The sequence below is a fragment of the Trachemys scripta genome, chromosome 8, assembly GCF_013100865.1.
Source record: "Trachemys scripta elegans isolate TJP31775 chromosome 8, CAS_Tse_1.0, whole genome shotgun sequence".
Taxonomy (NCBI): Eukaryota; Metazoa; Chordata; order Testudines; family Emydidae; genus Trachemys; species Trachemys scripta.
Window position 1 is genome coordinate 41,326,190 of NC_048305.1, and position 26,960 is coordinate 41,353,149.

Sequence of the window (26,960 nt, forward strand, 5' to 3'; positions counted from 1 at the left end):
AGGGCTGGGTGTGTGTGTGTGTGGGGGGGAGGTCAGGGCTCAGGGCTGGGTGACTGCCCCCCTCAGAACCTCCAACCCTCCCGGTCCTTGTCCCCTGACTACCCCCTCCTGGGACTCCTGACCCTAACTGCCCCCCAGGACCCCACCCCCTATCTAAGCCTCCCTGCTCCTTGTCCCCTGACTGCCCCTCTAGGACCCTACCTGTCCCCTGACTGCCCCGCCCCTTATCCACACCCCCGCCCCCAGGCAGACCCCCGGGACTCCCATGCCTATCCAACTGCTCCCCGCCCCCTGACAGGACCCCCAGAACTCCCGACCCATACAATCCCCCCCCCGCTCCTTGTCCCCTGACCACCCCCTCCAGAGCCCTCCCCCTAACTTCCCCCCCAGGATCCTCCTTGCTCCCTGCCCTGACCCCTATCCACCCCCTGCCCCCTGACAGACCCCGGGACTCCCATGCCCCATCCAAACCCCCTCCCTGACTGGCCCCTCCAGCGACCCCCCCGCCTCCAACCACCCCACCCGGGATCTCACTCCCATCCAATCCACCCTGCCGTCTGTCCCCAGACTTCCCCCACCCCTTATCCAATACCCCCGGCCCCCTTACCATGAGGCTCCAAGCAGAGCCAGATATGCAGCCCCGCGGGAGCGCGCAGCCCTGCCCCTCAGAGCGCTGCACATGCGGCAGCATAGCTCCAGTTGAGCAGGGAGCGTGTCTGCCTCCCCGCGGAGCCAAAAACTGCCCCGCGGGAGCTCACAGCCCCGACCCCCAGAGCGCTGCGTGCGTGGCGGCAGGGCTCCAGGGGAGGGCGGAAGAGGGTCTGGCGGCTTGCACTCAGCCGGGCGCTCCGGCCCAGAAGCGCGGACCCTGCGGCTTGCCACACCGGGAGAATGGGGCTATTTGCCCACCCCGTGCACATGCCTATGCTTCTGCTCCCTGGCCCCATGGGGGGGAGTGGAGGGCAGAGGAAAGTAGGCCAGGCTGGGCAGGATTTTTAATGGTATGCTGGAGTCCCGGCAGGCAGCAGCGTGCCATTAAAAATTGGCTCGCATGCCGTCTTTGGCACGCGTGCCATAGGTTGCCGACCCCTGACCTAAGCAATGCAAGAAAATACTCTGTTAGAAGTTTATGGGGACCAACCCTTGCAGGGAAACCCTGCCAGAACTCAGGACCCAGCAAGTCAAATTAGCCTTTGAAAGAAATCCCTTAAGTCTTGCTCTTTGTCATTCCTGAGCCTAGTCTCATTCCCATGCTGATCAGAGATTCCAGAAAGGTCCTTTAATTTATTTAAAGAAAACCATTTCATGGGAGAGATTAAACAGCTTTTAGCATGACTAAAGATTTGCCATTTGCCTTAACTTGCCCAAGACTGGAAGTGCTTTGTGCACAGAGACTGATTTTATGGCCATGGGGCTGGGATCGCAGCTTAGGCTGAATGACAGATTTCATTTTAATAGGAAAGAAAAATGCCAAGGAACTTTTCTGTTTTTTTGAATTGCAGGGAATACAGGAATGACAAATTCTGCTCTTCACGCAATTTTAATTATTTTCCTATCATTTCTTTGATGGTACTTGCTATTTGAATGGGAAAAATAAACAGAATATAGTGCTGATTGCTCTTTATGTATAGACTCAGAAACTGTCTCCTCACATCATCACGCACAAAGGCCAGTCTACACTAGCTGAGAATATGTCACCACTAACTGTTGCTTGGAATGCATTAAGCTTGCAACAGCTTAGGACTGCAAACAACAGCTATCCCAAATGGTGATTCTACTAGCTGTTCGCAGTGTCTGGCATGAAGCTGTTAGCTTAGCGTTGGCTGCACCAGTGCAGTCTGCAGTATTTGGGTCCCTGTGTAGTTAGGAATGCACAAGCACTGAATGTGCCCACGTTCAACCCATCCTCCCAACTCCACTCCATAATGCATAATTTCACCCAAGGAAATTACCCACACTCCCAGCAACATTGTGAGCCCCCAGAGGAGTCCTAGAAAGTAAGAGTGTAACACTGGCAGACCAGGTGCCAGCTCATGGCGAGGGCCCAGGCCTCACTGAACACTGACAAATACAGAGTTGGAAACCAGTCTGGCTCACCTGTCTGTTAGTGCGGTTAAAACAGATATTAGAGTTATAAGAATGTGTTTAGTTTATACTTTATGAAATGCTTGTAGGATGCTGCATGTCTTATCTCACTTATAATATCTGTATCCCATGTAATATTTAAGTATTTATTCTGTAACTATGAAAGTGTTTGCTATGAAACTGGGATACCCCCACCACCAGCAGGAGAGAAGCATTACCAAAGTGTGAAATACTAGTGTACCACAAGAGGTGTCATCTCCTGCCCAACAAAAGATCTACAGCCACAAGACAAGCCACAGTGGTACATCAGTGGACTTGTTGATTGCTCCCTCACACCCATGAAGAGGTGACGTGCACAAATGTTTGTCCCATCAGTTTGAACTCAGAGGCAAAAGGAATAAAAATGCTGTTTGGATGGACTCTGAGGGGCAAAGATTCCTAAACATAAGCAAAGACCCCCAGTTGGGTTAGCCCTAAAGAACATATAAAGCTTGCATATTATAGCAGCTATCATAATCTTTTGGCACCTGCTTTAACCTTGTAAATAACTCTTATTTCTTTTAATAAACCTTTAGATAGTTTATTACAGGACTGGCTACAAACATTATCATTAGTGAGAAATCTAGGGTGCACTTGACCTGGGGTAAGTGACTGGTACTTTGGGACTGGGAGTAACCTGAATATTGCTGTGATTTTTGGTGTAAGGGATCATCTATCACAGAGGCAGGCTTGCCTGGGTGACAAGACAGCCCTGAGCGCCTGAGGGGACTGTCTATGACTCCAAGTTAAGGCTGTTACAATGGTTTAGGAGTTCACCCTTGTTACTTGGTTGATGAAATCTAAGTACAGAACATACAAGGAGTTTGGAGTTCCTGCCTTGTTTCTTAACAGACTGCCCGGAGGTTAGCACCCATATTTGAGAGTCATTCTAGACACCTTGGCAATTGGTACAACTGCAATTGCAAATCTTTCTGGGTGGTGATAGCCAAGATGGTTCTGATGCAAATAGAGCTATGTTGACATACCAGCTGCTGTCAGGACAAGTGAGGCAGACAACTATTTCACACAGCCCATGTCCCTGCAATGGTCACTTAGCATAGGCACAGCACCCATATACGCATGCCCTATCCATGCTAGGTTATAGTATACTGGAAACAGTGCTACAGGTTTGGGCATCTCAGTATGAGCGTATCAGACCAACTGTGTTCTCTGTTGAATTTCAAGGGCTGGTGTGTATGCAAATAACAGGCATCCTTGTAGGAAACAGAGGTGTATTCCATACTCTAAGGGTTTCACTTTCACACCCATTGCATCAGCAAGCACCTTTGTGTACATTGACTGGAAACTGACAGAGCAAACAGCGCCAGTAGGGACGCGACCCAAATCATTCATGCAGCAACCAAATCTGGGGGATGCCAGGGGAGCACATTCATTCTCATAGAAGCTCCAACCATGGCTAGATTGGTCCCAAGTACTTTCGGCTCGAAATCCTTCCAGACCACAGCTGGGAGTCAGACAAAGCCCTAGAATAGAACATGCCATGCCAAGGGAGCTTCTGTGTCAAGATGGGGTGGGTAGGAGAGGAGCTATTATTAGTGGTAACTCCAGGCATTGTATTCACAAACAATATTATCATGGTACTCAAGGTTACTGCAGGCAGTGGTGGGTGCTAGTGGCAGCCCTCGGTGCTGGCGGATGTCCAGAGCAGTGCAACATCCTGTTCCTTTACTTATTAAACCTCAAGGGGGGGGGCATACATGGGTAGGGAACTGGGCGATTATGGCCATTTAACCTTTGAAATGAAATGTTTGTTCTAAAACGTCTCTCACCCTGATTCTCAGGAAATGCAGAGCTAGCACCTACCCCACAAATCTGGTAGCGGTAGGATTTCCCTACCCTGATAGCATGAACAGCAGATGCAGAATGCATTTCTCAGGGACATGAGGTCCTCTCAAGAGGCCGTGCCTGGGTCAGAAGAGGGCACCTCTGCTGTCCTCTAGATGGATGGCTTGTCATTCCTCATTAGTCCTGCAGCAGATGCAGTAAACCATATGCTCCTCAGAAAGCAATGCCCCCATTGCAGTGGGAATGTTCACCTACAGCAGAATGCACATTCCAGCCCAGCAGCTGGCACATTGTACTACACAATGTGTTTGGGCTTTCCCCTGTCTAACGGGCTGTAACCAAACAAGGATGGGAGGAATCCAAACCAGGCAAATGCTAAATCCGTTGAGCCTGTCTGAAGCCTAAAAGTGTCCAGACCGGTTCAGTTTTCACTTTGTAATTGCACAACCCACTCTGCTTTAGTGGCAACTCCTGCATCACTGTGTTCCTCACCTGCATTCCCTGCACTAGGCACCTCCCCCAAATACCCTCCCTTTACCAGGCACTTTCCTGGTGTGTGCTCCCATCCACAGATGCATTTCCAGCACATGCTCCCTGCATGAGGAGCCTCCTCATGGAGAACATGGACCTTACTTTTCCCCTTCCAAAATGGGAAAACAGAATCCTCTTTGACTGAATCCACTGATAAACAGGAACATGCCACATCTATCAATAACCCTTGTTCATCCTTTGTCATTCCAGAGTTAGCTTATCATATGAGCTATGGATTTGGTCTGATTTAGGCTTGGTTCCTTCTCACTTTTTTCTCCGCTTATGGTGGTTTTTTAATGTGCAGTAGAAGAAGCCCCACTGCCCAGGTTTTGTTGTGAGTCCAGGTGAAGTGGCTTCAGTTTTTACAGGTGGGTCTTCTGGGGTGGGAGGAGGAGCAGGACGTGTGAGGGAAGCAAAGTGTCACTCTTCGCTGGCTGATGGTTGGAGGAGGCGGTGAATTTCCTGGAAGGAGGGGCGATCTTTCGTGTCTCGTCTCCAGCAGCTGAGCATTAGCTTGTAGACAGGATCAGGGCAGAGAGCAGGTTGGGGAAGGTATGTCTTCAAAACAAAACAGACATTACAAAAGCAGAGAGTTAATGGCATACTTAGACAGCCTGGAAGAAGAGCAAACTCACGCCAGGGAACTTGATTTCTCATTATGGAGGGGCCAGTGCCCATTGTAGTAAAAGAAAGCCAAAGGTCCCAGACTTATTGTGAACTGCATAATGTATTGGGCTAGAGAAATGGGACACTGAATGCAGAGGTTTGATTGTATCCCATTACCCAGCTAATTACTACTGTCCTCTGAACACTGGGAGTAGTCAGGATCGTGCTAGGGCTCAATCCTGTGCAGTGCAGAGGGTTCAGACCCAATCCAGCAAAATGTCTCAAACACAGAAAGCACGAGCCACCAAAAGCAGCTAGGGTACAATGCTGATGAAGTCTTTTGCTCCCAGCCTATTTACTCTTTGGCTCATGCTCTAGCTCAGCCTGGGTCTGGGCTCCCACAGTGCTGCAGGGGAAGGTTACACTGAATGAAAAAGTTTGCACTGGAATTTTAAAAAAATACAATGAAAGGAACTTTGTGGACTCGGGAATAAAGTCGGAACCTCCCATTCCATTATAATCCTGATTTGGATACACACACACACACACACACACACACACACACACACACAACCCCACCACACATGCTAACTTCACCAAACCTTAACCCAGATGCCTGAAATCATCATAAGATGTATGCAGCTGCAGCAACAAAGACTGCTGGTCAGAAAACAGAATTTTTATTCTGCAGGAAATTTCAACATTTCAATATTTGTTTTCTTTCCAAATCGGAATGAAAGTCTAAATTTTCCACCAAATGGAAATTCCAAAACATCAAAATGTTTTTATTAAAATGAAATAATTTTACCTTATTGAATGTCAAAACAATATAAAATATTAAATATATTATATTTTATATATGTTTTAATATATTATAAAAGTCAAAACAGTAAAGTTGAAACAAAACATTTTGACATTATTGAAATTAAATGAGAAAGCTGAAATGATTCACTCAGAGATTTTTCCAGTGAAAATTTCATCAAAATGAACACATTCCTGTGAAAAGTTCTTATTTTAATTATACTGCATTTTCCAAAGGAAACCTATTAGCCAAAAAATTTCAAACAACTTTAGCAACAAAGTTTCACCAAAAAGATGTTTGCCTGAAATTGCAGAGAGGCTGAAACTTTGACTCTGATGGGTGTGAATCATGCTGAAAATACTCAGCAATGTATGTCATGCCAATGGGTGTTTCCATCTCCAAGCCATTGCTGTGCATGTTGGGTGGGAATGAAGCACACAGAATGCAGACAGAGCACATTAGCAGTGAGCCAGAATGCAGGATACAGAATTTGGGTACCATATACCTGATTAAGTGATACTTTGCTACTGTAGACCAGAAACAAGGGGCATATATTTTTGACAATGAGGGTGATTAACCAATGGAACAATTTACCAAGGGCTGTGGTGGATTCTCCATCACTGACCATTTTAAAATCAAGATGGGATGTTTTTTCTAAGAGATCTGCTCCAGAAATTATTGTGGGGAAGTTCTGTGGCCTGTGCTACACAGGAGATCAGACTAGATGATCAGAATGGTCCATTCTAGCCTTGGAATCTTTGAAAAACTAGTGTGCCTGGGGGAGCAATGAAATATAACTGCTCCCAGAAGGAAGGCACTTGGCAGTGTGGACTGCGATGGCTTCAAGAAGTCAGGAGCCAGGGGAGTTTCTATTGCCAACACAGGTGTAGCTCAGTCTAAGGGATCTGATGGGGGGAGCTGCCAAGGTTGTCTTGGAAATCGTGCTCTTGATTTTGAAAGTTACTGACAACGTAACCCTGTGTGTGCTGGAAGTAGGGTGACCAGATGTCCAGATTTTACCAGGACTGTCCCAATATTAGGGGCTTTGTCTTCTTTATGATCCTATTACCTCCCCCCGCCCCCCCCAATCCCAATTTTTCACCCTTGTTATTTGGTCACCTTAGCTGAAAGGGTCCCACTTCCTCTAATTTTCTGGACATTCTCAAAGAACCTAGGCACAGAGAGGGCTCTGGAGGAACCTGCACTGGGCATTTCAGTACTCTCCTTTTTCCTCTTTAAAGTGAGACCGACCTTAACGCTGAATTTTCAGCCTCTCTAACATTGTATTTCGGTTTACATTGGAAACTGAAAGTTTATGGAGCTCTTCCTTTGAAGGTTTTAATAGAAATTGCACTTTCAAGCTTAACTTATCCTTAACCAAGCTTTTTGTGGGCTGGTTATGTTGAATGAGTTCCTCCCCACCCGACCCTGAATTAATTATTTTCTATCCCTTCCCTGGATGCATTTCCCCACCACATTTCCTACCTGCCGCCCCTGATCCCTGAAGAATTCTCCGGTATTCTCAATGACCTGTTCATCTGACAGCTGGGAATACGGTTGCTCTCGGCAAAAAGTGAAGGTCTCCCATAGTGTCACCCCAAAAGCCCAGACATCACTGGCTGTAGTGAATTTTCCCTATGGGTGAAAGCAGAGATAGGAAGCTCAGGATTACAGATGTGTGTGCATGCACACAAACACACACACTTTCCCCTGCTCCCCCATAGCCAATTCCTCTTCCCTCATCTCAAAGAGAGCATTCAGCTGGCAACAACAGAAACCACTGGAGGCACCAAGACATGTTTCCTGATCTTGTTCACATTCAGATTTATTCATGATCTGTGCCATGCTGTCTGGTGTAGCCACAGGCACCGACTTTCCAAAGTGCTGGGGAATGCTCGACCCCCTGGCTCTACCCCAGGCCCTTCCCCCTCTCCACCCCTTCCCCGCAAGGCCCCACTCCTGCCCCACCTCTTCCTGCCCAGGTCTGCCCCCAAATGGTAGCAGAGATGTAGTAATCTGCCAGTTTCCCAAAAATCTCTCAGAACAACATAAGAATGGCCATATTGGGTCAAACCAAAGGTCCATCCAACCCAGGATCCTGTCTACTGACAGTGGCCAATGCCAGGTGTTCCAGAGGGAGTGAACCTAACAGGTAATGATCAAGTGATCTCTCTCCTGCTATCCATCTCCACCCTCTGACAAACAGAGGCTAGGGACACCATTCCTTACCCATCCTGGCTAATAGCCATTAATGGACTTAACCTCCGTGAATTTATCTAGTTCTCTTTTAAACCCTGTTATAGTCCTAGCCTTCACAACCTCCTCAGGCAAGGAGTTCCACAGGTTGACTGTGCGCTGTGTGAAGAAAAACTTCCTTTTATTTGTTTTAAACCTGCTGCCCATTCATTTCATTTGGTGGCCCCTAGTTCTTATATTAGGGGAACAAGTACATAACTTTTCCTTATTCACTTTCTCCACACTGTTCATGATTTTATATACCTTTATCATATCCCCCTTACTTAGGGTGACCAGACATCCCGATTTTATCAGGACTTTCCCGATATTTGCTTGTTTGTCCCACGTCCCGACTGATGTGCAGTCGGGACACTGGACAAACAGGCAATTTTGCCCTCCTGTAAGGGCTCTCGCTCTACCCCCACCCCGACTCCGTCCCCTTCTTCCCCCATTTGCTCCCTCCCCAAATCCCCACCCTGGCCCCGCCTCTTCCCCAATCACGTGACATTCCTCCTCCCTCCCAGGCTTGCCACTGTAATGGCGGCAAGCTGGGAAGGAGGGGGTAGTGGTTGGCTTCCAGTTCCTGGAGCTGGTGAGTATGGGCACTGGGCGGGCAAGGGGGCTGCTCCCCCAGGAGGGAGATGGGGGGCTCCAGGGCTCCGGACCCCAGCAGCGGCGGGGAAGAGTGGCTCGGGGCCGCTCAAGTGGCCATGTAAAGTTTATCGGCTCGGGGTGGACCCCGGCCAGTCCTCGCCCCTGTAGGGGGGTGGTAAGGAGCCGAGTCCTCCCCTCCCACCCTGTCCTGGCTCCTCAGCTGAGCCTCCCCGTCTCCCTCCTGGGAGCAGCCCCCTTGCCTGCCCGCCTGGTGCTTCCAGTTCCAGGAACTGGAAGCCAGCCATCACCCCCTCCCCTCCAGGCTTGCGCCGGCATTACAGCTGCAAGCCTGGGAGGGAGTAGGAATGCCGCTCAGCTGAGGAGCCAGGACGAGCGGGGAGAGGGGACTCAGATCCTTACCTGGCCTGCGGCGGCTGGCGGAACATGCTGGCGCGGGGTGAGGACGCTACCCCCCTACAGGGCAGGGCAAGGAGCCGTCCGAGGTCCCCCCCCCCCAGCCAATAAACTTTGTGCGGCCCTGAGCCGCTCTCCCCTGCCGCTGCTGGGGTCCGGAGCCCCGCGCCTCTCCCACTCGGCTGCGCTCCAGCAGCTCCTTCCCCACGGGGCGGTGGGACGCCCCACATGTGCCTGGGGCCTGCTAATTCCCCCGGCACCTGCAAAACGGCTTTTTCTTCCCCCCCACACTTTTTTTTTTGTTGTTTTTTTTTTTTGTTCCGTTCTCCCCCGCCACGTCCCGATATTTCATGTCAGTGATCTGGTCACCCTACCCTTAGTCTCCTCTTTTCCAAGTTGAAAAGTCCCAGCCTCTTTAATCTCTCCTCATATGGGACCCATTCCAAACCCCTAATCATTTTAGTTGCCCTTCTCTGAACCTTTTCTAATGCCAATATATCTTTTTTGAGATGAGGAGACCACATCTGTATGCAGTATTCAAGATGTGGGAGTACCATGGATTTATATAAGGGCAATAAGATATTCTCTGTCTTATTCTCTATCCGTTTTTGAATGATTCCTATCCTCCTGTTTGCTTTTTTGACTGCCGTTGCACACTGCATGGAAGTTTTAGAGAATTATCCACGATGACTCCAAGATCTCTTTCCTGATTAGCTATAGCTAAATTAACCCCCATCATATTGTATGTATAGTTGGGGTTATTTTTTCCAATGTGGATTACTTTACATTTATCTACATTAAATTTCATTTGCCATTTTGCTGCCCAATCACTTAGTTTTGTGAGATCCTTTTGAAGTTCTTCACAGTCTGCTTTGGTCTTAACTATCTTGATCAGTTTAGTATCATCTGCAAACTTTGCCACCTTACCCCTTTCTCCAGATCATTTATGAATAAGTTGAATATGATTGGTCCTAGGACTGACCCTTGGGGAACACCACTAGTTACCCCTCTCCATTCTGAAAATTTACCATTTATTCCTACCCTTTGTTCCCTGTCTTTTAACCAGTTCTCAATCCATGAAATGATCTTCCCTCTTATCCCATGACAACTTAATTTACGTAACAGCCTTTGGTGAGAGACCTCGTCAAAGGCTTTCTGGAAATCTAAGTACACTATGTCCACTGGATCCCCCTTGTCCACATGTTTGTTGACCCCTTCAAAGAACTTTAATAGATTAGGAAGACATGATTTCCCTTTACAGAAACCATGTTGACTTTTGACCAACAATTTATGTTCTTCTGTGTCTGACAATTTTATTCTTTACTATTGTTTCAAGGATCTTTCTTCGAATCCATATTTATAATTTCTTCACACCAGAAAGCAAGATCATAAAATCATAGGACTGGAAGGGACCTCGAGAGGTCATCTAGTCCAGTCCTCTGCACTCATGGCATGACTAAGTATTATCTAGACCATTCTTGACTGGTGTTTGTCTAACCTGCTCTTAAAAATCTCCAATGATGGAGACTCCACAACGTCCATAGGCAATTTATTCCAGTGCTTAACCACCCTGACAGTTAGGAAGTTTTTCCTAATATCCAACCTAAACCTCCCTTGCTCCAATTTAAGCCCATTGCTTCTTGTCCTATTCTCAGAGGTTAAGAAAGACAGTTTTTCTCCCTCCTCCTTGTAATAACAATTTTCAAGTACGTAAAAGGTTATCATGTCCCCTTTCAGTCTTCTCTTTTCCAGACTAAACAAACCCAATTTTTTAAATCTTCACTAATTAGTCATATTTTCTAGACCTTTAATCATTTTTGTTGCTCTTCTCTGAACTCTCTCCAGTTTGTCCACATCTTTCCTGAAATGTGGTAACCAGAACTGGACACAATACTCCAGCTGGGGCCTCTCTACCCATGTGAACTTGAGGATGAGTGAAGAAAGCACTTAGCCTTTTGACCTCTGACCATCATGCATAATTTGCTTTGAAATTAGCATTTTCGGTTAAAGTCCTTAAGTCCTTCATTAGCATTTCACAAGATTTCTTGGGTGGATTATTTAGTCTCAGGATATACACCATGTAAATGTTTGCTTTTACATTATAACAGGAACAGATATGTGAAAATGATACATGTAACATTCCACTAGTTTTCATGAAGTTTAAAATCTGAGGACACATTTAACACTTTGATCTACTACCACACAAGTGAACTGGCTTGGGGTTCTGACCTGAGCTGACACCTGGTTTGCCAGCATCACAATCTGCATGTGGAACTCCTATTTGCAGAGGGAGAGAGAGCTGAATGGAATTGGGGTACATAGCTCTTAGAGCACCCGTCCAACAGAATTACGTTTTTCTCCAACCCTCAGCTCTTCCCTCCTTCTCCCTCTTTTCACAGATCTTTAGGCCAGGAGGGCCCATCATGACCCAGCTCATCTGAGCTTCACAGGTGAGAGATCCCTGCCTGGAGTTCAATAGCCTGTGACTGAGCTACAGCAGATCTTTCGGAATGAGACCCATTTACCACAGCCCCAAGTGAGCTGCTCCGGTGGTCGATCACCCTGAGCATTAGAAATCACACCTTGTTTTGCTCCATGTCACATGAACAAAACCACTGTTGGGCATCTCTCTCCTGGTCCAGAGGTTTCATCTCTCCAGGGCTGGCGACATTAAGTTGCTAGTAGGGCTGGCTCCAGGCACCAGCTCCTCAAGCAGGTGTTTGGGGTGGCCGCTCCAGAGAGGGGCGGCAGTTCCAGGTATTCGGCAGCAATTCGGCAGATGGTCCCTCACTCCGCCAGGGAGTGAAGGACCTCCCGCCGAATTGCCGCCACAGATCGCGATCGTGGCTTTTTTTAGATCGCAATCGCAGCTTTTTTTGTTTTGTTTTGGCTGCTTGGGGCTGCCAAAACCCTGGAGCTGGCCCTGATTGCTAGGGGAGGGCTCATGCCTTGTGAACCCACTCCCACCAGCAACTCATCAGAGCCAGGGTCTGGTAAGCTTCAGGACACATGTTTGGCCAGGCTTTTATTAACTTTTACAACGGGGAGTGCGCAGAAACTATGAGGTAGGTCTGCTACAGTCTCTTGAATTGTATTTGTGTAGGCAATGGGAGCCTTATGCATAGGTCTTAATAGTTAGCAGTAGGGTCCTTGGTGGGCTGGGTGGCCTAGTGGTTAGTATCCACTCAGTCATTGGGTAGCGGTAGGGGAGCTCAGACCTGCCACTCCACTGGTCTCTGACCCTGGACCCTAAGAGTGTCATCTGCATTGACCCCAGGGGGGCGGGCAAGTTACCCTCCCTGGGGACACTTCTTGCCACTGCTCCCTTTGCTTCTGATCCTGGGTAAGGAAAAAGAAAAAAGGAAGCAGAACTGTCAGCCCCAGCTGGGCTCAGCACACAGTCATAGTATTTCAGGGAGGTGTCTCCAGTACTCTTCCCCAGCTGGGCTGTCTTGAGTTGGCGGGGTGGGGCTAGCTGGGCCCAGCACTGTCTTTTAACCCCTTCCATGCCAGTGTGGGATTTGTATACCCATCACATAGATCAACACAAGCATTGAATGAGAAATGCCAGGATCTGCCTGTCAGGCTGTGATAAATGAAGTGTGTGCGGGGGTGGAGGAGCTCCCTTTGATGGACACCCAGCCAGCCTGTTAGCTGTAAAATCCCTCTTGTAGCTGTTCTCTGCTTGCTTGCTTTACCTGTAAAGGGTTAACAAGCCCACAGGTAAAAGAAAAGGAGTGGGCATCTGACCAAAAGATTTAATTAGACGCTATCAGGTTTATTCCTTATTTTGGCTTGTGGATCTCCTCCGTGCTAACCCCAGATAAAGGTTACAAGCAAACAAAAGGATCTCCTCCGTGCTAACCCCAGATACTTTTGTTTGCTTGTAACCTTTATCTGGGGTTAGCACGGAGGAGATCCACAAGCCAAAATAAGAAATAAACCTGATAGCGTCTAATTAAACATTCCCTATCCAAATTATTTCTTCTAGGTATGGAAGATACTTTTTCATACCTGGTTCAAACCTTACACAGCATTTCTGCTTATAGCATTGCTGCTCTGTGTCCCTGCAGCCCAGAGAACAATAGACAAAGAGAAAATTTCTTTCCCAAATTTAAAAGTTCTAGCCTTCCCATTGGCTCTTTTGGTCAGATGCCCACTCCTTTTCTTTTACCTGTGGGCTTGTTAACCCTTTACAGGTAAAGCAAGCAGAGAACAGCTACAAGAGGGATTTTACAGCTAACTGGCTGGCTGGGTGTCCATCAAAGGGAGCTCCCCCGCTCCTCTCACCCCACTTCATTTATCACACAAGCTGAGGGGAGATTTGGATCACTCGGGCATGGGCAGCAAAAGCTTCAGGTCTGGTTGTCTGACACGAGAGTGTGGTGGCTGCCCAGTTTTCAGACTGTGGTTTTGCAATAAATACCATTGCTGCTGTCACTGTCTGATGGGGTCAGTCTGCTCTCTCTGGACTGGACTGCAGCACCCTAGTTCCCATTGCTGTTCTCTTGTTCAGAACACATGTCCACCTGGACTCACCTATTTAGTTTTGTCCTGTTTTAATATCAATTATTAAGCTGCTGCTGCCTCCACTCTGAGACCGTGAGTCAGAACTGACACTTTATTTAAAATTTAAGTAACAATTCTAATCCCTTGATCCAACCCATGATAACATCCATCTCCCAAAACAGAGTCACAAAACTGACCAGATAGTTCTACCCTGAGCAAGTGGCCTGGTGGCTGGAGCTTTGTTATGCATGCCTGGGGCCTGTCATGTGTTGTGGTGTGGGTGGCAGTGATGTCCCTCTGTTTCACCCTCTGTGGCTAGTCAGAGTTCAGGGCCCTGGAGAAGTAGGAATTCATGGAGTCTGGAATTTTCTATGATGCACTTTTGTTTATTTACAAGGAATGCACAAAATCCTGCTTCTCTGAGCACAGAAGACGTCAAGAATAAGAGGAGCAGTTTCCCAGCTTACAGCTCCAAGCCTCTTTAGAGAGCAAACCCAAAAGCTCCCTCACTAGCTTTTTGCAGGTCACATTGGGCTCACCAGCTATTGCTTGGATTTTTTGTTTTTTGCCTCTGCCTGCCTCTCTTTGTCCTTATTTGTTCTCAGTTTCTGTGTGTTCTGCCTTCCCTCCCACACCCAAAACAATACTTTGCAAAAGCCTCTACCCACCAGTCCATTCTATTCCTGGGAGGGCTCACAACCCCCTGTTGTCCTGGGGAGTGGGGCTTCTGATTAGCTCATCCTGACACTTCTGGTAACTGCAGTAATGCCCCGGCTCAGAGGGGTTTGTAATCAAAGCAGTCACTGGTCCCTCTCAGCATAATGCTATCAAAGTGCAGCCAATTGACCCAGGGCATTCTCCTTTTCCTCCTCATTCAGTGCCAGTATAAAGATGTCCATTTCTATGTGACACCCCCTCTCCCTCCATGAGACAGTCCCTTTCTCTCATGAGGCGGCAGTATAGAGACAAAGCCATGCAAATGCAGACTGCTGTCACCCAGTGAACCTGCCATCCACAGGCTAAAATCTCAGCAGCATTGGACACACACTCAGTGCAGCACAACTGTGTGTGGAAGGCAAATGGGACTTTAGCCCCTCACTAAGAGCTGTTCTAACATGCACCAATTTGGGATAATCTTCAAAGGGCCATGAGGCCAGTGAGAATGGACAGAGTGCAGTGCACCCCAGATCCCCTTCCGTCAGCACTCTCATACCTCCAACAGGCTATGGCTGGTGTAGATGCCTATTATCTTCCATTGCTTCTGGGTGACTAGAGAGGAGAACAGTCTCCACCCTTCCCAGGTAGCTGTCACAGAGCCATGGAGCTGGAGGGCTGGGATTAAGTGGGAGGTGACTTCAAATAATGAGCTCACTTGGCAAGGTCCTGTCTCAGGGATAGTCTTGCTACAGGCAAAATGCCCCGCAGGAGGCAACCAGCTGCAGTCCTCGCATGGCAGCCCAAACAGGTAAAGTACCATCTAACTGCTGTAATTATCAAGCCAAGCCTTTAGCTGCACCCACTTATTGACAAATCTACAGAAAAGCAGCACAACTCTCATTCAGATCTAAGCAACACACCAAGAAAAGATACTGCACATCTCTCACACAGGGACCCAGACATGCTCCAGTCCTTCTGTAAAGGAAAACTACGCTCATGGGGTAGGCCCAACCACAGCTCCATCTTCCCCTTTTCTGCCCCACACTGCAATGCCTCCCCATGCTGGGACTGCTCAGATGTCACTAGATTACAGCAGCAACTGAGTGAATGCCCTGGACAACGCATGTAAACACGGAGACCCCGATTCCATCCTGCCCCTTGATCAATCAGGAGATGGTGGCAGGCAGGGGGCACTGAAACCCATTCCCCATGATCACCCAGTGCTACGGAAAGGGGCCAGGTCCCCACAATCTCTCTCACTGGTTCCCCTGGCAGTTGCAAAGTCTCCACTTACCAATAAAATACTCTCCCAGGACATCCAGCGAATAGGGAGCACGGCCCGCCCCTGGATTCGGTAATAGTCTCCACTGTACAGGTTCCTGCTCATGCCGAAGTCTGCTATCTTGATGGTATAGTTCTTACCCACCAAGCAGTTGCGTGTGGCCAGGTCCCGATGCACAAAATTCAGAGAGGACAGGTACTTCATGCCAGAGGCAATCTGAGTGGCCATGAACCTCAGGTCAGTGTAGCTGTAGAGACAGGGAAGGCCAAAGGAGAGGTGAGGCTGCTGAGCAGGCCTTGAGCCACCTGGGTGTGATGTCACCTAAACAGGAGCAGCTGGACCTCATCCTCGGCAACTCACAGCAGCCTGCCCTTGTACGATGCAAACCCTGGGGCAACAACCTGGACACCAACAGCCTACAGCAGAAGCTCCCATGGTAATTGCTGGATGTATCATGGAGAGCAGGCCCTGGCTAGACACTGCACTGGAAGGGCCAGTCAGGGCACTTCCAGCCCCACTGCACTGGAAGGGCCAGTGTGTCACTGGCAGGGCAGTAAGAAATGAGCATGGCATGAATGGCAGAGTGGCCTGACCAAATTCCTACTGGGCAGCAGCTCCTGCTTGTCCAAGCCCCAGCTACCCAAAGGTTTAGCACATCCCCAAAACAGGGCAACAGCACAAAATGCTGGAGTCACCAGGAGAAGCCCAAGAAACGACAATGAAATAGGCATTTCCTCCTGCTTGTGCTTTCACCACCTCCACCTGGTCACACTCGCTCTCCCTACCCCCACCCAGCCACCCCCCACTCTGCCCCAGCCCCACCCAGCCCCTGCCTCCACCCAGACACCCCTCTCCCTAACCTCCTCTCACTGCCCCCATCTGGTCACATTTGCTCTCTTCACCCCGCTCAGCCACACCTGTCCTCCCTTTCCCCTCACCCAGCCACACCTACTCTGCCCCAACACCAACACCATTACTCCTCACCCAGGTGCACCAGTTCTCACAACCCCACTTCCACCCAGCCACACCTGCTCTCATGACCCCTCCCCCACCTGCTCTCCTCTACCCATCACATCTGCTCTCCCTGCCCCTACCCAGTCATATCCTCCCCTTTCTGCATCCCCCACAAAGTCCCACATGGTCTTGCCCTTCTGCCCCACCATGCTGTGAGAGTGGTAGAGTCCTGTATAGCTGAGGAGCCCCATACAGGAGCGGAAGGGCTACCTGACAATGGGTCCATTGCTGGCAGGGGGGAGCTGGGGCTCGTGGCGGGATAGGAACTGATTGAGGTCGCCGTTCTCCATGTACTCAGTAATCATGCAGAGAGGATCGTCAGTGATGCACACTGCCAGCAGCCGGATGATATTGGGGTCCTTGAGCCGTGACATGATCTTAATCTCCTTCAAAAAGTCATTCCTTTCAGAAACAAAACCACACAGACACACGTGGGCCCACAGGGACAGGTATCCGACACATGTGGGCATACATGGACAGACCCAGAGACACACAGACAGAGAGACACAGACCCCCAGGGACAGATGGACAGAGGCAAAACATGCAGGGCACTTGAGTTAATGATACAATGTACAACAGGGGAAAGTACCACAAAGAACAATTTTCACAGCAAAGTATACTAATACTCATGACAGATGTTAATGGGAAGATATTGCTAGCCTTTGCCATGTGGCACCAGGCTTTAGGGCCTGGCAGGTCCATCTGGAGCAGCAATCGATGGTGCACACTCAGGGACTTCCCATGCAAGTTGGTTATTCACAGAACGTACTCATGGCCTGCGTCAGAGGTGGTAGCAAATGGCACACAGGCAACTTGCTCTTCCCAGAAACCTTAGCTAAGGCATCATGGCTCTGACACCAAAAGGCAGCTCTCTCAGGCCGGTGTCTCTTGTGGACCATCCTGGAGTCTCACTAACAAGCACTCTGTTCCCTGTTCCTGCCTCACTTCCTGGGGTTTATACCCGGGAAACCCCTTAGGCCCTGGCTCCTCCCCTAGGATCACATGGGCCTGGAAGATGACCTGGCCATTACTCTCCAACCCCACCCCTTCAGGCGGCTGCTCTGCAACACAAAAGAAGCTCTATAAGGTTTTGCTGCCCATTGGACAAAGGAGAGTGCTTTGACTTCCACAGCCCCTCCATAGCTGCCGCTGGACAGGTTCCTGCATGGGTCCCATCAGTAAGGCTAAGGGGGGAGGGATAGCTCAGTGGTTTGAGCATTGGCCTGCTAAACCCAGGGGTTGTGAGTTCAAATCTTAAGGGGACCATTTAGGGAACTGGGGTTAAAAAAAAACAAACTATCTGGGGATTTGCCCTGCTTTGAGCAGGGGGGTTGGACTACATGATCTCCTGAGGTCCCTTCCAACCCTGATATTCTATAATTGAGTCATGAGTATTTTTGGTAAAAGTCACGGGCAATAAATAAAAATTCACAGCCCATGATCTGTCCATGACTTACCCAAAATACCCATGACTAAATCTCTACTTCTGGGGCCCTGCTGCTCCAGGAGGCCCCTGATGTTCCAGGGGACCCCTGATGTGGGGGGCCTGCTCCAGTGCTGGGATTGACAGCCCCCCAGCAGCTGCTCCCAGAGACCGCTCTCTGGATGGCCTCCGGGCATCCCTGGGGCCACTGCTCCAGCCACCCTGGGACCACTGCTGCTTGGGCAGTCCCCGGGGTACTCCCAAGACCACTGCTCAGGTACTCCCCAGAGCCAGCTACACCGGCCACTGTTCCAGCAGACCCTGGAGCCAGCTGCCTGGGTTGCCCTGAAGTCAGTCACACCAGCGGCTGCAGAAGTCATGGAGGTCCTCGAACGTCACAGAATCTGTGACTTCTGGGACCTCCATGGAAGAATTGCAGCCTAACCCATTAGTTTCATGAGCCAAGCACTAGGAAGCCAGCCTGATCTGCGGCATACCTCCCAACATTTGCAGGGGCTGAAGTGGGACAGGTGCTGCTCCCTGGGGGCTGAAAGCAAGCCTGCCTCCCACTTACCCCACAGTGGTGGCTCTTCTCCTGCAGGGCTGGTTGGGTTCAGCTCCCTATGAGGGGCATTGTGACCTGGGTTCCCTGGCATGCAGGGTCGCCATGCCACTCGTTCGTATGTGTCCTGGCCCCTCAATGAGGCGGGGAGCCAAGCCCAGCTAGACCTATGGGACAGGAGCTGCTTCAGCTGAGCTGGAGGGTCACAGTGGGACAGTCCTGTGAAACCTGGGACTGCTAGGAGGTCTGCTGCAGAGCGTTCAGGTACAGCTATGCTGGGAGGTGTAATCCCCAGCTCCAGGAGGTGTACACATGCTAGCTCTGCTCAAGCTCACACACTAAGAGATAGACATGTGGCCACAGCAGCAGAGGCAGTGCTTGAGCTAGCCCCTCAAGTGTGATCCCATCCTCAATCTAGCCATGTATTCGGGAAGCTAGCTTGAACTACCATCCATGCTGCCATGGCAACACTGCTACTAATACGCTAGCATGTAGCTGTCTATCTGAGCTGGGAATTTCACCTCCAGCTGCTGTGTATATGTGCCCTGAGCGCCCTCGTGATCCAAAATAACTCATTGCACAATGGAAGCGCCTGGGGCAGAAAACCTTTCCGGGCCCTAGGAATGAAAGGGACAAAGATGGGAAGAAGAGAGGTTAGCCTCACTGAGGTACAGAGTTAAGGTTATGTTGGTATCTTAACTGGGCATTTCCAGACTTCCAAGTGTTTTGGAGCTTTTGAAATTTCCTGCAAATTTCCTGGACTTCTTTTCTAAAAAGTTTCTTGATTTTATTAACGACAACATTCTTGTGTTTTCCCTTTAATTGCTGATCCATGTTCTCAACCCTAAGTTCAGCTTCACAGAGTTTTGGTCTAGGTAGGATACATATGCATGCAGCAGGGACCTCACACTGCATAACCCCAGATTTTTGACTGTAACAGACACCTGTGGCTCCCTAGAACTACCTGGCTTTCCCTGTGTTGAAGCCCATGACTACTTGGGATTTCATGGCAACAATGGGGACAGCAATCAGGTCCGCTTGCTCTAAATGCATAGCCCCCTACCACTTGAGCTAAAGGAGACTCTCCAGTTGCTGTATAAGGCCTCTGACACAGGTGTGATTGCAAACTGAGCAGTCCTGATTCCAAAGTAGAAGGCAGCGGTGACAACCGCATACTAGTCAGATAAATAATAATAATAAAAGCTAATATTTTAAAAGTTCCTCTGTTTCCCATGCGGTTGATTGGTCCCTCTTTGGTGCATACTTTCAATCCAATACCATTTTTTAATGCAAAATACGGGACTTGCTCTAGTGAATGAGGTCACTGGCCCAACTAGATTAGACCTCCTTCAGGTGGCAGGGGGCACTGCAAGCCACTCAGAGATGCCCCCACAGACACATGGCCAAGGATGCCATGAGCCACTCAGTCCCCCTCCCCCATAACTGGGGGGCCTGTGAACTCCTTGGAGTTTGGCCTAACTTGACCAGACCGTGCTTCTTGGCACTGAGAGCAGAACCTATTGCTGAGGGTGGCAGGGCTCTTAGCAGAAGCCCAATGGGGTGGACTTGAACATGTGTAGTGTTTTAAAAATCAAACCTGCAAATGTCAAACCATGGGCAGCTAGGGAACAGCAGAGATGGGGACCAGAGTCAGGCGCTGGGTGCAGATACTCAGGAGCAGATGTAACAGGAATGACTGATACTTGATTACATGGTTATGAGCATCAGAGAGGTAGCCATGTTAGTCTGTCTCCACAAAAATGAGGATTCCGGTGACACCTTAAAGACTAACAGATTTATTTGGGCATAAGCTTTCATGGGTAAAAACCCCCACTTCTTCAGATGCATGGAGTGAAAATTACAGATGCAGGTATAAATATACTGACACATGAGGAAAAGTGAATTACCTTACAAGTGGAGAACCAGTGTTGACAAGGACAATTCAGTCAAGGTGGATGTGGTCCACTCCCAATAATTGAGGACGAGGTGTCAATAACAAGAGAGGGAAAATTGCTTTTGTAGTGAGCCAGCCACTCCCAGTCCCTATTCAAGCCCAAATTAATGGTGTTAAATTTGCAAATGAATTGTAGCTCTGCAGTTTCTCTTTGAAGTCTGTTCTTGAAGTTTTTTCGTTGAAGGATGGCTACTTTTAAATCTGTTATTGAATGTCCAGAGAGATTGAACTGTTCTCCTACTGGCTTTTGTATGTTACCATTCCTGATGCCTGATTTATGTCCATTTATTCTTTTACATAGAGGCTGTCCAGTTTGGCCAAAGTACATGGCAGAGGGGCATTGCTGGCACATGATGGCATATATTGCATTAGTAGATGTGCAGGTGAATGAGACCCTGATGGTGTGGCTCATGAGGTTGGGTCCTCTGATGGTGTCACTAGAGTAGATATGGGGATAGAGTTAGCAACGGGGTTTCTTACAGGGATTGGTTCTTGGGTTAGTGTTTCTGTGGTGTGGTGTGTAGTTGCTGGTGAGTATTTGCTTCAGGTTGGGGGGGCTATCTGTAAGCGAGGACTGGCCTACCTCCCAAGGTCTGTGAGAGTGAGGGATCGTTTTCCAGGATAGGTTGTAGATCGTTGATGATGTGCTGGAGAGGTTTTAGCTGGGGGCTGTACATAATGGCCAGTGGTGTTCTGTTATTTTCCTTGTTGGGCTTGTTCTGTAGTAGGTGAGTTCTGGGTTCCCGTCTCGCTCTGTCAATCTGTTTCCTCACCTTCAAGTCAGTGGCACTGCTATGGGTACCCACATGGCCCCATAGTATGCCAACATTTTAATGTCTGACTTAGAACAACGCTTCCTCAGCTCTCGTCCCCTAGTGCCCCTCCTCTACTTGCGCTACATTGATGACATCTTCCTCATATGGACCTATAGGAAGGAGGCCCTTGAAGAATTCCACCTGGATTTCAACAATTTCCGTCCCACCATCAACCTCAGCCTGGACCAGTCCACACAAGAGATCCACTTCCTGGACACTACAGTGCAAATAAGTGATGGTCACATAAAGTACCCTACTGACCGCTATACTTACCTACATGCCTCCAGTTTCCATCCAGGACTCATCACACGGTCCATTGTCTACAGCCAAGCCCTAAGATACAACCGCATTTGTTCCAATCCCTCAGACAGAGACAAACACTTACAAGATCTTTATCAAGCATTCATAAAATTACAATACCCACCCAGTGGCGTAGCCAGGTTCTAACAGCAGGGGGAGCGAACAAATAAAAAAAGGCACCACCCACTGTGAAGCAGCGAAGGAAAAAAAAAGAAAAACCCAAGTCTTGCCGATGAAGTCTGAAAAACCTGCCGCCGAATTGCCACCGAAGACCCAGAGCGACTGAAGCATCCGCCGCCGAAGACCCGGACGTGCCGCCCCTGCTGGGAAGTGCTCCCGAGTGAGTGTAAAAATTAAAAAGGTGCCACTTTTGGGGAATGTGCTCAGTGGGAGTGGCCACTTCCCCTTCTCCCCCCCAGCTATGCTACTGTACCCACCTGGGGAAGTGAGGAAACAGATTGACAGAGCGAGATGGGTACCCAGAAGTCACCTACTACAGGTGACTTACTTAAAAGAATAAATGTACACAAATCAGACTTCAGGAATGGTAACATACAAAAGCCAGTAGAATAACAATTCAATCTTTCTGGACATTCAATAACAGCTTTAAAAGTAGCCATATGTCAATAAAAAAAACTTCAAGAACAGACTTCAAAGAGAAACTGCAGAGCTACAATTCAGTTGCAAATTTAACACCATTAATTTGGGCTTGAACAGGGACTGGGAGTGGCTGGCTCACTACAAAAGCAATTTTCCACCTCGTCCTCAATTATTGGGAGTGGACCACATCCATCCTGACTGAATTGGCCTTGTCAACACTGGTTCTCCACTTGTAAGGTAACTCACTTCTCCTCATGTGTCAGTATATTTATGCCTGCATCTGTACTTTTTACTCCATGCATCTGAAGAAGTGGGGTTTTTTACCCATGAAAGTTTATGCCCAAATAAATCTGTTAGTCTTTAAGGTGCCACCGGACTCCTCATAACCATGTGATGAAAGGCTACAGAGTTACACCCACCCACAAGGGGGCCACATGCAACCCCATCTCCGGCATTTCCTGACTCCTCAGTGAGTTCTCAAAATGCTGCTTTCGAATGGAATTCCCTAGAGTTTTAAAAAAGAAATATCGTTCCATACGGTGTAAGTCTTTGGCGTCACCAGAATGCCCTGTGCCATGCAAGGGGAATGCTCAGAGCAAAGCCCTTGCTGCCTCCATTGTGTCCCTTGCTAAACCGTGTAAGGATGACATTTCAAAAGGGTCTAGGGAACACAGCAGACTTGAGTTGCTTTTGAAAATGGGACTTAGTCTCCTGTTACCCAGGGCCCGTGTGTATTTTTCTGAGTGAGGCTCAAGCTCACAGTACATACTGAGTCATCAAACTCCACATGACCCCAATACCTGGCATTCTTGTTGGCATCTGCTCGCAGCATTTTCACAGCCACCAGGACAGGTTGGTTGGAGCTGACATCCAAAGCAAAATCTTTGTCCATGAACTTTTCCATTCCCTCCACTTCACAGAGATGAACCTAGAGGGGGGCAATGGGTAGTGTTTACCTTTGCCATCTGGTTCTCTGTTTCCTGAACCTGGGACTTCCTTGGGGGTCAAATCAGAGCAACTCATTCTTACCCTCAAACTGAACCAAATCAGACCCTTAAAAATTCTGGTTGCCTACCCTGGTCTAAACCATCCAAGACAGATGGCTGTCCGTCCTCCTTTTGAAAACCTCCAGTGAAAGAGCTTCCACAACCTCCTTTGGCAGTCTGTTCCATTTTCCTGCTGCTCTTATAGATAGGAACCCTTGAAAATTCTGTTAGCAGTTATTTTCAGTACTAATAATTCCCATGGCTGTTTTGCCAGCTCTAGGTCCTAACAATAATAATACCTGGCAAACAGTTACTGATTTATTTTGTTTTATTACACTACAAGCCCCTATGCACTCACCCAGGGCACTCCCTATGCCCAGAAAAACAAGGACCTGGTAGAGTGCTCTAAGCAAAAGCATGGATGACAGTAGCTGCATCTGCAAGAAAAGGCCATACAACCTTCTGACAAGTCAACCACTGCTGCTACTTGATCCTCAGAATGCAGCCACGGAGCTAATATGACCCACAAATTGTAAAGTGGAGTAAGAAATGGTGGGCACAGACCGAAGCCAAGGCAGCACCACATATGGCAGCAGCATAGTCCTCTTCTGGAAACTGGATGTGACGCAACGGGGCCACCTCATTCTGCAAATCTGCTCCCCAAGAGTGTTACATTCTGTCTGATGACCAAAATAAATCTTTACTGCCTTTCACTCCTGTCAGTGCCAATACAACCAAGGCTGAGTGAGCCAGAACCAGCAACAGAACTGTTTACTCAGATCCAATCAATCATAACCGCATCACCCTCCCTGAAAACAACGGGATTCACAGCTGTCCCCGCGGCCATAATTTAGTCTGAAGAACTAGTGATAATTTGGAAATGGAAAGAACCCAGCTTGACTGGAAGGGCCCAGGCTGAGTTTGCATGAGGTGTGTGATTTCTGTGCTTCCTGAGCACAAATGAACTCTTTTGCTAGTTTTGACAAGGCCTTGTGGGAGCTATACACTTTCATATAGCATCGACTGTCAGTAACTCTACTGAACTGCTACATAGCTTTGTTCTGCTGAAGCAAAATGGTTCCACAGACACCACGTGCCTAGTACGTTCGTCTCAGCTTTTACAACATGAATTAAACACGTTTGAAATAAAATCCATCTCCTGGGCTCTGTTCTGGCATTGGCACAGATGTCCTGGTGCTAGGGCTGTGCAATGCAGAGAGACTACAAAGGGAGGCCATGTGGAGAGGGGATCCAGGCCCGGTAGTGCACAGGGGATGATGTGTGCGGAGTCACTAAGCTCAAATCCCATTGCAGGACATGTAAGCAGCACACAGTTCCCAGGAATCTCAAAGAGGGAATCATTCCCATCCTAAATGTGTCCCACACACTCTTTGGAGCAACATCAACATTAGACATGGTCATAACTGTTAGAATAGTTACTCTAGGCATAAAGTGAAAGGAATGCGAGTCTGCCTTCCAAGTGAGGTCACTGGAATTGCTCTACCTCAGGCTGGTCTGAAGGGACGTTTTCTAGTTTTCAGCAACCACAGGGCTGCTCTGTGTCAGATCAGGACAAGCCCCACCAAGGCCCCCACTACCGATGTTGACAGAAACACAGACAAATCTTGAGAGCTCATTGGAATTTCTGTCCCTTGGGAAATTCCAAAATGTGTTTTCATCCTGAATCAGGACAAATAGTCAAAATTTTGGCATATTCTGACATATTCAAAAGAACCTTATTGAAACATTTCATTGTGATAATATAAAAAAATTAAACAGAACAAGGAAGTTGCAATGAAATGAAACGAGGAAATTAAACAAAACGTCTCCTTTTGAGTTTGAATCATTTTGAAAATTTTCAATCAAAAATTTCATCAGAATTGACACATTCCCTCAAAACATTTTGATTTTGACAAAAAAGACGGTTACTCACCGTTGTAACTGTTGTTCTTCGAGATGTGTTGCTCATATCCATTCCATTAGGTGTGTGCGCGCCGCGTGCACGATCGTCGGAAGATTTTCTACCCTAGCAACACTGGCGGGTCGGCTGTGGAGCCCCCTAGAGTGGCGCCTTCATGGCGCTGAATATATACCCCAGCCGACCCGGCGCCCCCTCAGTTCCTTCTTGCCGGCTACTCCGACAGTGGGGACGGGGGGCGGGTTTGGAATGGATATGAGCAACACATCTCGAAGAACAACAGTTACAACGGTGAGTAACCGTCTTTTCTTCTTCGAGTGCTTGCTCATATCCATTCCATTAGGTGACTCCCAAGCCCAACTTAGGTGGTGGGGTCGGAGTGAGACATTGCTGTGTGCAAAACCGCTGACCCGAATGCAGCATCGTCCCTGGACTGCTGCACTAGTGCATAGTGAGCTGTAAACGTGTGGACTGATGACCAAACCGCCGCTCTACAAATGTCCTGTATCGGAACATGTGCCAGGAAAGCAGTCGAGGAGGCTTGGGCCCTCGTGGAGTGAGCGGTGAGGTGCGGTGCTGAGACACCTGCCAGGTCATAGCAAGTCCGGATGCAAGACGTAATCCAGGAGGACAGGCGTTGTGAGGAGACCGGTGAGCCTTTCATTCGGTCGGCCACTGCAACGAAGAGTTGCGTCGTCTTTCTAAAGTGCTTTGTGCGGTCAATATAGAAGGCCAGGGCCCTTCGTACGTCCAGGGAATGCAAACGTTGATCCTGGCGAGTGGCATGTGGTTTGGGATAAAAGACCGGGAGAAATATATCCTGGTTGATATGAAAAGGAGAAACCACCTTAGGGAGAAAGGCAGGATGTGGACGAAGCTGCACTTTATCCTTGTGAAAAACTGTGTAAGGGGGCTCAGAGGTAAGCGCCCTGAGTTCAGAAACGCGCCTTGCTGAGGTGATGGCTACGAGGAAGGCTGTCTTCCAGGATAGGTACAGAAGTGAACAGGTGGCTAGTGGCTCGAATGGAGGACCTGTGAGCTTGGAGAGAACCAGGTTGAGGTCCCACGTCGGGACGGGCTGACGTTGTTGTGGGTACATCCGGTCTAAGCCCTTGAGGAATCTAACGACCATCGGGTTAGAGAATACCGAGGACGCGAGTTCCCCTGGGTGAAAGGCTGATATAGCGGCCAGGTGAACTCTAATTGAAGATATCGCCAACCCCTGCTGTTTTAGGGAGAGGAGATATTCCAAAATGAGAGGAATGGGTGCCTGCAACGGGGACGTGGCTTGTTGTTCGCACCAACAGGAGAACCGCTTCCACTTGGCCAGGTACGTGGTGCGTGTTGAGGGCTTCCTACTGCTCAGCAGAATCTGTTGGACAGAGTGCGAGCATTGCTGCTCTGCCTGGGTGAACCATGGAGCAGCCACGCCGTGAGGTGGAGTGATTGCAGGTCGGGGTGACGCAGCCGGCCGTGGTCCTGAGAGATGAGATCCGGACATAATGGAAGCGGGATCGGTGTCTGAACCGAGAGTTCCAACAGTGTGGTGTACCAATGTTGTCTCGGCCACGCTGGAGCGATCAGAATTACCTGTGCCTGGTCTCTGCGCAATTTGAGCAGTACCTTGTGGACCAGAGGAAACGGAGGGAAGGCATAAAACAGGTGGTCTTTCCAGGGAAGGAGAAACGCATCCGAGAGGGAGCCCGGAGCTCGACCTTGTAGGGAGCAGAACACGTGGCACTTCCTGTTGTCTCGAGATGCAAACAGGTCTATCTGGGGAAACCCCCACCTCTGGAAGATGGAATGTATGATGTCCGGACGGATAGAC

The 26,960-nt window shown here is 48.8% G+C and overlaps 1 protein-coding gene across 1 annotated transcript in view; it reads right to left on the reverse strand.

Annotated features, from left to right (window-relative positions):
- Positions 1-2,643: 2,643 nt before the first annotated feature.
- Positions 2,644-26,960, reverse strand: part of DDR2 (discoidin domain receptor tyrosine kinase 2) — a 124,691-nt gene continuing 100,374 nt past the window's right edge. Inside the window, exons 13-17 of the mRNA XM_034779025.1 lie at positions 23,029-23,156; positions 16,785-16,976; positions 15,573-15,807; positions 7,355-7,504; positions 2,644-5,019 (exon numbers count right to left, since the gene is read on the reverse strand). Coding sequence (XP_034634916.1) covers positions 4,882-5,019; positions 7,355-7,504; positions 15,573-15,807; positions 16,785-16,976; positions 23,029-23,156 — 843 coding nt within the window. The 3' untranslated portion in view covers positions 2,644-4,881. The remainder of the gene's footprint in view (positions 5,020-7,354; positions 7,505-15,572; positions 15,808-16,784; positions 16,977-23,028; positions 23,157-26,960) is intronic.